We start from the raw sequence: 15,999 nt of genomic DNA, 5'->3' as shown, positions 1-15,999 counted from the left end.
ATATTCCAAATATTTTAAATGCTGTCAATTTTCTCCCCAAAACTCAAACTCTCGACTTTTGCCATAATCTTTGGCTAGGTGTGAATAGTGTTTTCCTTTCATAATGGTATGAAGCCTATTCTCTCATGGAAAAAGTAGAAGTTTTTACAGATTGGGGGGCTGACAGTGCCTACAGTTCCTTTGCATTGTCTCTCACCCAGTCCCCTGCTGAAAGATCAGAGTTGGCACCTACAGCCCATGGTCATCTGTCTTTCAACTCACCCACTTGCAAATCAGGCAAGCAGTCTGAGCCCCAAGTCATGCAGCAGTCTGTCATGCTTTTTGATGACTCTGCTGGCAGGGTTTCTGTGGGCCATCCACATAACCCTGCCCCAGAAGTGGAAGAGATTTAGGTCACTGATGCCCATCCACTTATGTTTCAGGATGAGTATATTGGAAGACCACCGCAGCACGTCTCTGATAATGACAAAACACAGGTCCCAACTGCTGCGGCTTTCTGCAGTATGCCGACTGACAAGGAGGGCAGGGGTAAAGAGTGGGTGGAAGCTGATGTGGAGAATGATGAGATACTATACCCCGAATGGAATCAAGATCATGTGAGTGACCTGTCTAGTCCGGAGGAAGAGGCAGTGGTCGCACAGAGGGACCAGCACAGCAAAAGAGGGAGCAGGGAGCAAAAGCGTCTGTTACATTCTTGGGTGACATTTTACAATTTTTTCTGTGAATAAACCCTGCTCTGCATAGGTGACAGGGACATAAATGTAAAAAAAATTGTCTGTTACACTGTCAGGTGACATTTCACCAATTCTGCCGTATACAAACCCCTGCTCTGCATAGGTGACAGGGACCTAATTTTTGTAAAATCATCTGTTCAGTTGGTGGGTGACATGAACACAGTTTTGCCATGAATAAACCCCTGCTCTGCATAGTTGGCAGGGACCGGAATTTTTAAAGATCTTCTGTTCCATTGGTGGGTGACATTAACCCATTTTCGCCTATGAAAAACTCCTGCTCTGCATAGGTGACAACGACTTAAATGTCTAAAATTCGTCTTTAATTGACGCGTGCCACCTCCTTTCATTCGATCCTTCTGCTTTAACAACTTGTCCCACATTTCAGCCATTGACCTTCCTTGGATGTGGTATCCCTTTCTCACGCTCCCTTTCCGGTGTGGAACCCTGATTCGCTGCTAACCGTGATCAACATGGTCGGCGCAGAAAAGAACATCGAAAATTGATAGAGAAGATATCCAATTGGACCGTGGACGTCACGGGGACGTGCAATCAGGCAGAAGTTATCAACAAAGCGGCAACAGGGCCTCTCCTGTCTAACTTTTTCAAATCCAAAATACCCCAATGACATTCCCTATAATTTTTTATTATCATTCCAAAAACAAGGCATCTTAAGAGTCCTGTATTGTTATTTATCGTCACTACCTCCCCGAGTTGGGAGTGGGTTATTGCTGTGCGCCCCCTCCTTTAACTAGGAAGCTTCGGCTTCAATAATATGTCCCACACTTCCGCTTGATGACATTTAATTTCATACATTGACCTCCCTTGGATGTGGTATCCCTTTCTCACGCTCCCTCTCCGGCGTGGAACCCTGATTTTGCCACTAACCGTGATCAACATGGTAGGTGCAGAAAAGAACATTGAAAGTTGATAGAGAAGATATCCAATTGGAACGTGGACATCATGGAGACGTGCGACATGGTGGAGCAGTATGTGTGCACATACCTACACGTACTGATTGATGGGTCTGCCCCCTTCAACTTCTGGGTCTCCAAATCGGGCACATGGCCTGAGCTTGCCCTTTACACCTTGGAGGTGCTGGCCTGCTCTGCAGCCAGTGTATTGTCTGAACGTTTTTTTTAGCATGGCTGGAGGGGGTTATCGCAGGTTATATTTCCCAATTTTTTGGGGTCTACCCAAATTTAAACAGAAAAAATTAATTATTAAATAAAAAACAAAAACCAGTGTTGGCTACCTCCTCCTCCACCGCCACTACCACCTACACCACCACATCCACCGCCTCTTCAACCTCCTACTCCATATGTACCTTGTCCTCCTAGATCCAGCTTTTTTTTAAAATGTATTTTATGTTATTTTAAGTAACTTCCCTATCCAGATTTGTTTGCAGAGCTCTTGCCATGCTCTTAACCACATTTTTATGCCATTTGCAGCCCTCTAGCCCTTTCCATGACATTTTTACAGCCATTTAAGTGCTAAAAATGTCCGGGTCACCATTGACTTCAATGGTGGTCGGGTTCGGGGTCAAGTTCGGGTCAAGTTCGAACTCGAATTTTTTTGTGAAGTTCAGCCGAACCCGTTGAACCCGAACATCCAAGTGTCCGCTCAACTCTATGCTTGACCAATTAGTGAAAGCGGAAATTGGGCCTACTAAAACCATTAAACAGTCTACATTGACACAAGCTGGCCTGGGATGTTTTCCATGCCTTAGCTGTGTAAATTGGCATTACATAAGGAAAGGAAAATGTTTTATTAACCCCGTTTCGGGGGTTTCTTATCATATACGTTTTTACCATAAGTATGACTCTACCTTCGTTATTTATGCGCTTTCATGCTCATGTAGATTATTGTATGTGGGTGAGACTACTACGGACATGAAAACACGTCTCAATAATCATTGTTATTCGATATGCAAAAAATGTCTTGATTTACCTGTTTCCAAGCATTTTTTTTTTTTTAAACATACTGAAAATGAAATAACCTAAAGTGTGAATATGTTGAAGAAAAGGGAGTTATTCTGGATACACAAACTCAATAATTTGAAACCCTCTGGCCTTAATGTTGATTATAAATTTGGGAATTTATTGTGAGAGGTCTGCTTGCCCTTTGTTCCTTGGGGATTTATTTTCCTCATGTCTGTGTGTTAGGTAGTTTATTTTGGACAAATGATTACATTTTTGTAATCTTTACTAATTTATATTTTTCTTTACATATGATGTGCTGGAGACGGATGGGATGAATACGGATTATGGAGGCACTTGCAGATGTTTGTGCGGCAATAGTGTTCAAAAGTTTTTTATGTATGATCTGCTTAATATACCCGGGTTGTGTCACTATTTCCTGGACCAAATAATGCGACGTGCACCTGCGCATTGGGATGTGCCGACCCCCCTTTTTGTGTTTCTAGTATTATATATATGGGAGTAGCGGCTGACTCCTATATGCTGGGTCGTGCACTCCCTTAGCCTCTTCTGCCTCACAGGCTGATTTTAATTAGCATGAGTATATAGTCAGCTCAACATGCATGCTTGTATTTATAGTCCCTGGATTCCATCAAGGCCATTTTGGCTCCACACAGATATGGATCAACAGGGGCCCAGCATGCATGTGGGACCTGCACTTCCTGGATTTCATGGTTGCTGTTATGGCACCCAACAGGTGAGCTTTAGTGTTAGGACCCGTCTTATAGAGATCGCCTTGGTGTGCGGCAGGCGGGCTCAAATGATTTTGTACAAAATGTATTTGCTAAGCATCTCTAAGTTATGAAAGTTATACTTTTGTACTCTGCGCATTGGGATGTGCTGACCCCCCCTTTTTGTGCTTCTAGTACCGGTCTTCAGTCGGCGCAGGCGCACTGAGAGGAGGACGCTCGCTCGGCCGCTCCTTCCTCAGTGCGCCTGCGCAGATGACGTCACATCTACACCCGGTGCAGGCGCACTGAGTAAGGGGCGGCCGAGCGAGCATCCTCCTCTCAGTGCGCCTGCGCCGACTGAAGACCGGTACGGCGCAGGCGCGAGATTTGGAACGCAGACAGTGCCAGCCGGAGGAGGAAAGCGCTTGCTGGCCCTGTCAATCAATAGGAGGAGGGGGCGTTTTTTTGAAAAGGAGGATGCGGCAGCTACCAGCAAGTAACCGCTCTACTTGCTGGTAGCGAGGTAAGTAACATATTATAAAAGTGTGTTTTTTAAAGAAACTAAGCCACAGAAAAAGGTAAGAGCACTATATATTAAATAATCACACTATAATGACTTTTGGGGGGTGACAGAAGCCCTTTAATTATTGATCCGGTGATTGCAAGGTTTTTTATGTATCAAATAATGTCTATTGCACTTTTATGTAATTATGAGTTTTATTGGTTACGTTCTATGTACTGAGCACTTTGTCCATTTTCCTTGCTTAAGAAAGGCTCTATTGTTGAGCTGAAACGTCGCTGTACCACTTGGGTGAATAAACGGTTTCCTTTTTACCTTGGAGTTCTGCCCTTTTTTGCATTTTATGCTTTGGGTATTTGCTTACTCTCATTGGGCTTTGCACCTATATATTACCTACATTTTTAGTCAGTGCTGCCATTTTAATTCATATATATATATATATATATGTATACATACAGTACAGACCAAAAGTTTGGAGACACCTTCTCATTCAAAGAGTTTTCTTTATTTTCATGACTATAAAAATTGTAGATTCACACTGAAGGCATCAAAACTTTGAATTAACACATGTGGAATTATATACATAACAAAAAAGTGTGAAACAACTGAAAATATATAATATTCTAGGTTCTTCAAAATAGCCACCTTTTGTTTGATTACTGCTTTGCACACTCTTGGCATTCTCTTGATGAGCTTCAAGAGGTAGTCACCTGAAATGGTTTTCACTTCACAGGTGTGCCCTGTCAGGTTTAATAAGTGGGATTTCTTGCCTTATAAATGGGGTTGGGGCCATCAGTTGCGTTGTGGATCAGTCAGGTGGATACACAGCTGATAGTCCTACTGAATAGACTGTTAGAATTTGTATTATGGCAAGAAAAAAGCAGCTAAGTAAAGAAAAACGAGTGGCCATCATTACTTTAAGAAATTAAGGTCACTCAGTCTGAAAAATTTGAAAAACTTTGAAAGTGTCCATAATGCAGTCACAAAAACCATCAAGCGCTACAAAGAAACTGGCTCACATGCGGACCACCTCAGAAAAGGAAGACCAAGAGTCACCATTGCTGCGGAGGATAAGTTCATCCAAGTCACCAGCCTCAGAAATCGCAGGTTAACAGCAGCTCAGATTAGAGACCAGGTCAATGCCACACAGAGTTCTAGCAGCAGACACATCTCTAGAACAACTGTTAAGAGGAGACTGTGTGAATCAGGCCTTCATGGTAGAATATCTGCTAGGAAACCACTGCTAAGGACAGGCAACAAGCAGAAGAGACTTGTTTGGGCTAAAGAACACAAGGAATGGACATTAGACCAGTGGAAATCTGTGCTTTGGTCTGATGAGTCCAAATTTGAGATCTTTGGTTCCAACCACCGTGTCTTTGTGCGACGCAGAAAAGGTGAACGGATGGACTCTACATGCCTGGTTCCCACTATGAAGCATGGAGGAGGCGGTGTGATGGTGTGGGGGTGCTTTGCTGGTGACACTGTTGGGGATTTATTCAAAATTGAAGGCATACTGAACCAGCATGGCTACCACAGCATCTTGCAGCGGCATGCTATTCCATCTTGTTTGCGTTTAGTTGGACCATTATATATTTTTCAACAGGACAATGACCCCAAACACACCTCGAGGCTGTGTAAGGGCTATTTGACCATGAAGGAGAGTGACGGGGTGCTCCGCCAGATGACCTGGCCTCCACAGTCACCGAACCTGAACCCAATCAAGATGGTTTGGGGTGAGCTGGACCGCAGAGTGAAGGCAAAAGGGCCAACAAGTGCTAAGCATCTCTGGGAACTCCTTCAAGACTGTTGGAAGACCATTTCAGGTGACTACCTCTTGAAGCTCATCAAGAGAATGCCAAGAGTGTGCAAAGCAGTAATCAAAGCAAAAGGTGGCTACTTTGAAGAACCTAGAATATGACATATTTTCAGTTGTTTCACACTTTTTTGTTATGTATATAATTCCACATGTGTTAATTCATAGTTTTGATGCCTTCAGTGTGAATCTACAATTTTTATAGTCATGAAAATAAAGAAAACTCTTTGAATAAGAAGGTGTGTCCAAACTTTTGGTCTGTACTGTATATATATATATGTATATATATTCAAGGAAAAATCAACGCAGCACTCTTTATTCACACATGTGACACAAAAATAGGCAACGTTTTAATCCCCTTCCGTGATCCTTCTCAAGCCAAGTGCTGAGTTGATTTTTCCTTGACTATACAAGCCTATGGTCAAAGGCGAGACGCTTGCACCTGATAACCTCTAAAGTGAGTGTTGCCGGATTTCATATACTATATGTAATAAACTATGTGTAATAAAAAATATTTTTTGTGTCAATGCATTCTAAGACCATCAATTTTTGCTTGTTTTTGTCGGACAGATTGTAGTTTTTATTAGTATCAGTTTGGGATATATAGTATAATCTATTAACTCCTTAAGAAAGCAGCATAGTTTGGCTTAGGGCTACTTCTAAGGGCATTATCTACGTATTCCCGGCATTCACCCTTTTACCCCTATACAGAGATCTGGTCTCCTGCAGGGGAACCACCAGGCTGCTACCTCTTGGAGTACTCTCCGTCAAATGAAAGCTGACCTGTTGCTCAGGAACCCTCCTACAGGGGAAGATGACTTAAACTGTCAGCACAAAATTCAGTGCAGTGTGAAGACAGCATGTTATAAAGCAGGAAAAGCTGAGCAGATTAACGTACAGCATTGTTTTGTGGGTAAAGATTCTGTAAAACTAATTTCTGACTTTAATTGGGGCTTTCTTATCAGTTATTGATTGCATTCCCATTGTAAGTGTGTATTCATAGCTACCTGTTTCAATGTATAAATTACAAGTTTTGCTGAATATTTTCACATAAAACTATATATCAAACTGCTCATGTCATTCTGCTCTATAAAATTCTGCCTGCAGATTGAATTGCATTTCTTGATGACAGGTTCTCTTTAAATACCATGGGAAGGCTAGTCATAATCTGGCAGACTACGACATGAACTGGACCTTTAATAGCCAGAGGGAGTGCATGCGCATCCTACAGACAGAGGCACTGCAAACAAGCAGAAGGCAGCAAACCAGTGTGGAGTGGATGGGGCAGCGCTACTCCAGTCGCCCTGCCACCCAGGAGGGAGCAGAGAGGCATCAGAGGAGAGGGTTGGGTAAGCGTTTTAGCAGCTGTCTCCACAGGGAGCAGGGAGATGCCATGGGTATAGACCGCTGATGTTACAGGACACCTTAGAAAGTATTGTGCATTATGTTATTACTGTTATACAGTATTTTTACTCTTGATATTTGATGCTAACATAGTTTACTACTATAGCTTAAAACTTGCTTTATAATATAAAAACAATACAAATTCTTCATATCTTACCGCAATGGCCATCTTGCATGAGGGACAGAAGCCATGTGCATATACTCGCTGTTATGGTCCTTTGTCAGCTCCATGTTTCTAGCATCACATTCTCTGCAATTCTGTCAAAAACAGAAATTATTAAATGATTATTATTAAATCCAAAAAACACATTCCAGCTGAGAAAATTGACCAAACACAGGGCAAACGATTTCAGGATTTTAGATTGGATCCTATGATAAAGCGTGTTTTGCTTCTTCCAACAGTCTACACATGGTCCACTGTCAGACAATGTAATCCACCAAAAATTATTCTGCAACACTGAGGCACATAAAGTGGATTATTCAGTATTACTGTACTTACAAAAGAGAATGATAGCCACATTTCAATTGACTGTAACTTGGCCACAGCTTTATAAATAGAAAAGCTGAAGGCTAGGCTGATAATAGTCTTTTCTAAGGATATCCCTGGATAACATGTGGATTCCCTGTAATACGGGCCTGCGAGTTTGCATAGAGATGAGGGAAGTATTCAAATATTCGTTTCACCCCTTCTCCGCATTTTTCGAAAAAATTTGCTTAATTACGAATTCATTTATCATGAAGTGTATTAAATCAGGTCTATCCCGGCCCGCAGTAAGAATGTATCCTGGTGTACATCACTGTGCAGTGCAGCAACATGCATAGCTAGTCCTTTCTGGTAGTGAAACAGTTACTGTCAGAATGACAGGCAGGTCACATATGAAAGCGCACAACATCACACAACCCACCAACATTCCTAGCTAACCCCTAGCTAAAAAAGTCTACAGCATCCTTCTTTAAAGCAGAAAAAAAAAGTCTGTCCGCCCCTGTAGGAGCCGTTGTCAAATTACTATTTAGTGTAACAAAATAAGGACATGGAGGTAGCACCAATAAAGTAGTGGAGAAAAAAAAAGGTTATTTTAATCCATGTTGTGGCAGTGCAAACACATGCGTTTAATTCCTTCTGTTAACTGTAGAATGGCTGTTCGTCACTATTAGGCAGTGTCGGACTGGGGTACTTAGGGCCCACCAGTGTAACTTATTCTGGGGGCCCACCTTAGGGCTCCTGCACACTAACTTATTTTTTCTCCATGTCTGTACCGTTCACTTCACTTGACAGGGCAGTAAAAAAAAAAAAAAAAATGTCTCCATGTGCATTCCGTGTCTGTATGTCCGCATGGCCGTTCTGTAAAATAATAGAACATATAATATTATTGTCGGCATTACAGACAAGTATAGTACTGTTCTATTAGAGGCCAGCTGTTCTGTTTCGCATAATATGGAATGCACACACCCGGTATTCATGTTTTGCGGATCCGCAATTTGCAGACTGCAAAGCATCCAACGGTCGTGTTCATGAGCACTTACAGTGATAACAGAAATATTAAAGATGAACAAATTAGCAAAATGCACAAACATACATGTGGAAGAATTTACACATATATGGATATCCTGCACTTAAGTCAGTCAGGAACAAGACACATGCAGCGCACACCAATCACTCATTGGACACACGTGGCACACAAGAAACTTATACATTGCTCACATGCCACTGATGCATATGGCACATACTGCACATACACAACTGATACATAGAACATATATAGCACATACCAATCACACAAAGGAAACACGCTATGCACACACCAAGACATGTATGCCTAATCCTATTAAAATATAACTTTATGTGTCATTTTTTAATCCAAAAATATTTTTTAGCATATGTTACTGCTGCAGCAGCATTATGCATAAAGAAATCTTTAGTTTCTTCACATACCACAGTTTTCCTTGAGTTTTTACCTTAGTTATGGCTGTTTAAACATTTACAATATAAGGACCTTTTTAAGATGGCTCCTCTGCCAGTTCTCTGAGGCCTAAACTGCTTTCCCTCACTTTACATACACACTTGCTGTAGCCAGCAGCTCCCTGCCAGCCAATCAGATTGGATTACTGAGAGGCACGCCTCCTCACTCTGAAGCCTATTGCAGGCATGCAGTGTAAAGACCCCCCCCCCCTTCCCCCACACACACACACACACACACACAGTTTTTTAAGGGAGCAGTGGAAAGGGACAGGGGACATAGGGCTGATATTATAAGGTAATTACAGATCTTTTGACAGTCATTGACAGACTAACTCAGGTATACATGCCTAGCTCTAATAAACTAGCAAATAAAAAAAAATGACAGTTACATTTTAAGTGTAGCACAATTAAAGGGGTTAAAGAGCTTGTCTCACTTCAGCAATTGGCATTTATCATGAAGAGAAAGTTAATACAAGGTACTTACTAATGTATTGTGATTGTCCATATAGATTTTTTTCCATCACATCACAGCACGTATCCATGGTTTTGACCACTCTGCAATCTAGCAGTAGTGATGAGCAGCAGGGGCTATATTTGAATTTGCGATATTTCACAAATATTTTGTAGAATATGCGTCATATATTCGCAAATTCGAGATTTTTTTATTAAATGCGAAAAATCGGCAATCTAAAAATCACGTAATGCGAATTCATAAAGCAAAATACAGGCGTTGGTCACTTTGACTACATTTTTCAAACAGCTAGAAGTTTCATGAGTTTCTCCTGAGACTGGAGAAAATGGTTGGCATGGCAGAACATTACAATAGCTTTATATGCAGATAGAGTCAAGTGCTCCAATATATTTGTGATTGCGATATATTCATATTTTAGCAGGTCTGACTAAAGATTACTGATTGGTGCACTAAGTATTGTTGTGAACTTGACATTGCTTCCTTCTCAAGCAGAGAGTAATCATGTGTTCAGATAAAAAAAAAATCGGAATATTCGATATAATGAATATATAACACTATATTCTAAATATTTGTGAATTCTCGAAGAGGCGATATTCACAATAAAAATTAGCTATTCGAAAATTCGCCCTTAACACTTTCCAGCAGTGGTGGCCGTGCTTGCACACTATAGATAAAGGTGTTGGCCTATGCGCACTTTCAGCCTTTCCCTATAGTTTGTAAGCACGGCTACCACTGCTGGATTACATGGTGGTAATAAACACGGATACGTGATGTGAATAATTTGATGGAAAGGAGGCAATATGGACAATTACAAAACATTAGTAAGTGCCTTGTATTAACTGCATGATCAATTCCATTTACTGAAGTGAGAAAAACACTTTAACCCTTTTAAGCATAAATGCCTGGCATGAAATTTACCAAATCTTAATCTCCTCATATTGTACATAATCTACATTATAATTAAAAGGGTTGTCCTACCATAATGTCAGATTGCTGGTGGTCCTTAACAGTCAGACCCCCATCAATCCGACACTTTTCACCTGTGGTGTCATAGCTGTTGGACCTTATCACATTCCCTATCCTTAAAGGTTTTCTTTGGGTGTAAAAAAAAAAATACAATTTAAATTTAAATCTGGCCCAAAATATGTGTCGAACTAAAATAGAAATGCTCGCCTGTTAAAGGATCTGTGTCCACTTTTCTAGTTATCCTCTTTTCACCGGATCGGAGATAACTAAGTGATCCGTGGGGGTCTGAATGCTGGAACCCCCCACTGATCCCCCTTATGATTGCGTGGCAGGTAAAGCATATGTGCTGCCTCTCCATCCATTCTCTATGGGGTCGCTGGAGATGGCAGAGTACAGCGCTGGCTATTTCAATTGGTCCAAAAGAGAATAAATAGAGAAGCAGGGCATATGTGTGGCCTGCCACACCATCAAAAAGGGGGAACAGGACCCATTCCTGTGATCAGTGGGGAGTCGCAGAATCGGACCCCACTAATCATATAGTTATGCCCTATGGTGTGGAGAGGATAACTTGGAAACCTGGACAACCCCTTTAAATCCTCCACCACTCCACCACCAATATCTCTTTACATGGCAACAGTGATGCCTGTAAATACGGAATATCATCACTACCTCTATGTAAACCATACAGTATGTGTCAATACTGGCGAATGTGACGCACTGTGCAGAATTTTTCAGTCATAAGTCCAACTCCCTTTGCACGTCATAACCTTTAACAAAACCCAAGCAAAGGTGCTAGAGGAGGAACATAACTGAAACAGAGGCAGGGTAATAGTGGGGATCCTGTAGCAGGGGTAACTGGAGAAGAGGCAATATTAGCGGTGCATTTAGAGTGGGGGCATCTGGAGCTTGGTCATTTATGGGGGTGCACCTAAAGCAGAGGCATTAGGGTCATCTGAGGCAGGGTAATAGTGGTGATCCTGGAGCAGAGGTATTAGGGGGGCAACTGGAGAAAAGGCAATATTAGGGATGTATTTAGAGTGGGGGCATTGGGGGCATCTGGAGCTGTGGCCTAATGGGGGTGCACCTAAAGCAGAGGCATTGGGGGGGACCTAGGGCAGAGTCTCCCCAATGCCACTCTGAACTCTGCAGAGAGCCGCACACAGATCTGAGTCTACTATAAACAAATCCCCTATTTCCCCCTTACAATCTTTTACACCTCACTACTTTCACACACCTGAGAAATCAGCCCAGCAACGCAGAGGAGTCCTTCTCTCCAACAACCACAGTTTTCTGACAGCAGAGAGGGCAAGAGGATGGCCAGACCATGTGCTCTCCTCCTTCACTAACAGAAGCCCAGGAAGCTTAGAAGATATTGTGGGGCCTCCTGTACAATTTACACCAGTAGGAGGTTGCATCATTTTGTGATATTGCCACCTAGTGGCTACAATAATTATCTCTCCTGAGAAACAAGAGAAATAATTACTCCTCCGTCTTATCTCCGGGGGCAGGAGACTGGGCTCCTACCGAAGAATTCCCTGCCTACTTGGTGGGCCATTTCGGGCCTGCTATTAGGCTTAGCTAATGAAATAGAACAGAGGAAAACACAAATCCGTAACCTGTGAAGTGGTAAAAACGACACCGGGAAGGGGAGAGCGAGCACCAAACTTCTATTTTGTGATGTACATATAAGTGATATAAATAATAGATGGATAAATAGATACCCCACTAGATAAACGTGCAAGACAGATTAATATAGTATTGTTATCATTAGTTTTTAATGGCATTCATGAAATCTCTCTTTATTGGAAATAAAACAAGCTCAAAGCGTTTCGGGGGTCCATATAATATCCCCCTTCCTCAGGAGCAGAGCCCATCTGCTCCTGAGGAAGGGGGATATTATATGGAACCCCGAAACGCATTGAGCTTGTTTTATTTCCAATAAAGAGAGATTTCATGAAGTCGAGGATCTGGCTGCTGCTTTCATCTTCACTGCAGATTTGGCCCACTTACCTGGATCTCTACCATTCTACAAATGACCTCGGATCAGGGGGGAATCACCCCAGGTGTCTTGAGTTTATCCTGGAGGTGACCCCCCTTTTAAAGTGAGTGGAAAAGCTTTTTGGCTCTTACTACTTGTTTTACATATTTGACTTTTATATATTTGTATTATTTCTCCTTTGACCTCTATTTGAGATACTTTATTTATTGGGATGTGTCCAGATTTTGGGTATTTGTCCAGTTGCAATTTTATCCACTTATAGTGAATGTAATTTGGTAGCAATTCCATTAAAAACTAACGATAACAATACTATATTCATCTGTCTTGCATGTTTATCTAGTGGGGTATCTATCTATCCATCTATTATTTATATCACTTATATGTACATCACAGAATAGAAGTTTGGCGCTCGCTCTCTCCTTCACGGTGTCGTTTTTACCACTTCACGGGTTACGGATTTGTGTTTTACTCTGTTCTATTTCATTGACTTAGTGTTAAACCTCGTTTACACTGATTTGAGCAGCCTACTTATTTTTAGTGACTCTATATTCTTTTTTACATCATCACAGTCCTGTTGGCGGCCTTCTTTCCTCCTCTTCAGGGGCATTCAATTGATCCCTAGATAGAGCTGGGATAACCTTGTTTCTTCTTGTTTTCTTTTTTACGTTCTTGATTAGGCTTAGTTCACATTTTACTTATTTGGTAAGTTATTATCATCAGTTATTGTCAGCTCAAAGCAGGTGCAGGTCAAAACAACAGAACAGGTGCAGATCTATTCATAATACGTAATCTGAGAGTAGGCTTGGCTCACCAAATAACAGAAGTGTGAACTCAGCCTTACAGGTCAATGTTAGCATCAGCTCTAATTTATCGGCATGGATTTAATCGTGCAGTGGCCCCAAATTCAAGTAGTGGCCCCATGACAGTGGGGAGGGTGTCAGCAGTAAGGCTGTGTTCACATCACTGTTAATTTTTCTGTTCTTCTGATCCATCAGAAAAGCAGCCCAACACCTGCAGTTTGAGCAACCACCTTCAAACCGTCAGGTTTTGGTCAGCATTTGATCAGTATTTGTAAGGCAAAAACAGCAGAGGGTCCAAAACAGAGATAAGATGTAATGGAAATATTTGCATATCTTTTGTGTTTTGGACCCACTCCTGCTTTTGCCTTCTAAATCATGATCAAATCCTGATGCAAAATACTGACCGTGTGATAGAGGCCTCATGCTCAGTTTTCATGAATTTTGGCCTTTGGATCTGAAATCAGTTTCATTCAGATGGAAATTAAGTCCTGCAGTCAAATGTTTGCATCAGTATTTGTTCAGTATTGGTAAGGCAAAACAGGAGTGGGTGCAAAACAGAAATAACATGTGATGAAAACATTTGCATGTCTTCAGTGTTTTGGACCCACTCCCACTTTTGTCTTCCAAATCATGATCAAATCCTGATGCAAAATACTGACTGTGTTATAGAGACCTTATGGATGCTCAAACGACAGGACCCATTTATTTTGTTATTTTTCTGTTCTTCTGACGGATCAGAAGAACGGAAAAATGTGTCAGTACAGTCGCACAGGGAAACAAGTGGCTGTAAGAGACTGGTGAGAGTGGCAACAGCATGAAGAGTCACAATAGTGGCCTCAGAACAGAGTGGTGAGGGCAGCAACAGCATAAAGAGTCACAATAGTGGCCCCAGAACAGAGGGGTGGAGGCAACAGCAGTGGCAATAGGATGGTGACAGATCACAGTAGGAGCAGATGGAAGTAGAGGCAGCAGCAGGTGTGTGGCATCAGGTGGGTTGCCATTTGTCACAATGTTCCGGTGTAGCAAACTTCAGTCAGATCATTAATGCTAGATCATAATTATATCTGGAAATCCTGGTAGATACAGGCCTGATTCATCTTTATAAAGGCTAGTCTCTCAACATTTTGAGTTGAAAGGAGAGTTCTCTTTGGGGTAACTATGCCACCCGCCACACTAGACACTTGCTTTGATGCCACACTACTGGCTGGGCAGAAAAGCTTGCCCAGGGCAAACTCAGCCAGTTGCAGACACAATTCAAGTGTGGTTGCCCATTAGTCTGGGGGATTTTGGATCTGGGATGATAGAGTGCAGTCCAAGTATGTCACCATCTGCTGGTTTGGGTTCTGCTCCATGTCCTGCTGTTGTTGGGTGGTTTCTTCAGTATGCAGGTGAAGAAAAGTGCTCATTAGAAACTCAAGACTTAAGTTGCTGTTGACGGAGCTGCTCCTGCACTCTCACCCACATCCAGCAGTCATGGCAGTGGAAAGTGAGCTCAGAGGTTCCCCCTGTTAGACGTTCGTGAGAATGAGCGATGTAGGCAGCAACCAACTGACTACAAAGGGTATCTCGATAGTACAGTAGTTCAGTTTTTCACCCCTCTCAGAAGGTGTAAAAAAGGCCCCCCGTTTTTGCCCAGTAGCAAGGGTCTAACATCGTGGAGAGCAAGTAGTAATCCCTCTGCCGAATGGTGATACTGTGGCTGTCACTACGCAAACAACCAACTCATCATGCATTTAGCCATTTGTGCAAGGAACTCAGAGGGACCCCTGCCTCCATCTCCACTGCATACTGCCACGGTCTGTTGGGATCATCTGCCTGGTCTTCGTCACTGCCCTCTAGCTCCTTGTGCTCCTTATGCTCCTCTCCTGTTGCTTGGGCAATAAAAAAAAACTAGTTCACTATAGAATTCCTGGGTGTTTATGTTATGTTTATGTCCTCCTCCTGTGCCAGTTCAGCCTCTACAGGGGTCATGTGGCCATGAGATATAGGCGCCACATCTTCTGTCCCCTTGCCAGTGAAAGACCTGGTGATTAAAAAATAAAGTGGCCTCCTAAAAGGGCCTAAGCAAATGGTAGGTGTCACGCATGAACTGCCACTGTCTAATGTAAAAATTACACCGGGGAGTGGTCCTATCCGTCTGCATCATCAAGAATTTGGCCACGGGTCTCCTCTGCTCATACATTTGGTCCAACATGTGTAGCATGGAGTTCAAACATGTGGAAACGTTGCATATGGAGGTGATGTAGGGGAACACCATTCTGCCTTTGCAGCCCAAGGTGGGAGTGTTTTTCACAGTAACAGTGGTTGAAGTGCATGCACAGTTTCCTTGACATTTTCAAGACATCTTGCAGTTGAGTGGAAGACTTCAGGAACCAGGTGACAACCAGATTGAAGGCGTGTGCTATGCAGGGTGCAGGAGTCAGCCATGTCTGATGCAGCGCAGACAGAATGTTCTTCCCATTATTGTGACCATGGTTCCTATTTGGCGAGGAGACAGCTAGGATTCAATTTCTTGGTTGATGACGTGGAGAAGTTCATCCCTAATGTGACCCTATTCACCCAGGCTTACCAGCTGCAGAGCCCCATGACAATGCCATGCATTGCATGGGTAGTATGCTGGAGGACCATTCTGAATTGTGCCTATAGTGGAGGCTGAGGACAAGGTGGAGGATAATGAGGCAGAG

General features: G+C 42.5%; 1 protein-coding gene across 1 annotated transcript in view; it reads right to left on the bottom strand.

Moving 5' to 3' along the window:
* LOC122945589 (T-cell-specific surface glycoprotein CD28-like) overlaps positions 1-15,999 on the bottom strand; it is a 54,057-nt gene that overhangs the window by 16,770 nt on the left and 21,288 nt on the right. The window contains exon 4 of the mRNA XM_044304673.1: positions 7,276-7,376. Coding sequence (XP_044160608.1) covers positions 7,276-7,376 — 101 coding nt within the window. The remainder of the gene's footprint in view (positions 1-7,275; positions 7,377-15,999) is intronic.

This window comes from Bufo gargarizans, chromosome 8, assembly GCF_014858855.1.
Source record: "Bufo gargarizans isolate SCDJY-AF-19 chromosome 8, ASM1485885v1, whole genome shotgun sequence".
NCBI lineage: Eukaryota > Metazoa > Chordata > Amphibia > Anura > Bufonidae > Bufo > Bufo gargarizans.
This window is presented reverse-complemented; position numbering and strand designations above follow the sequence as displayed.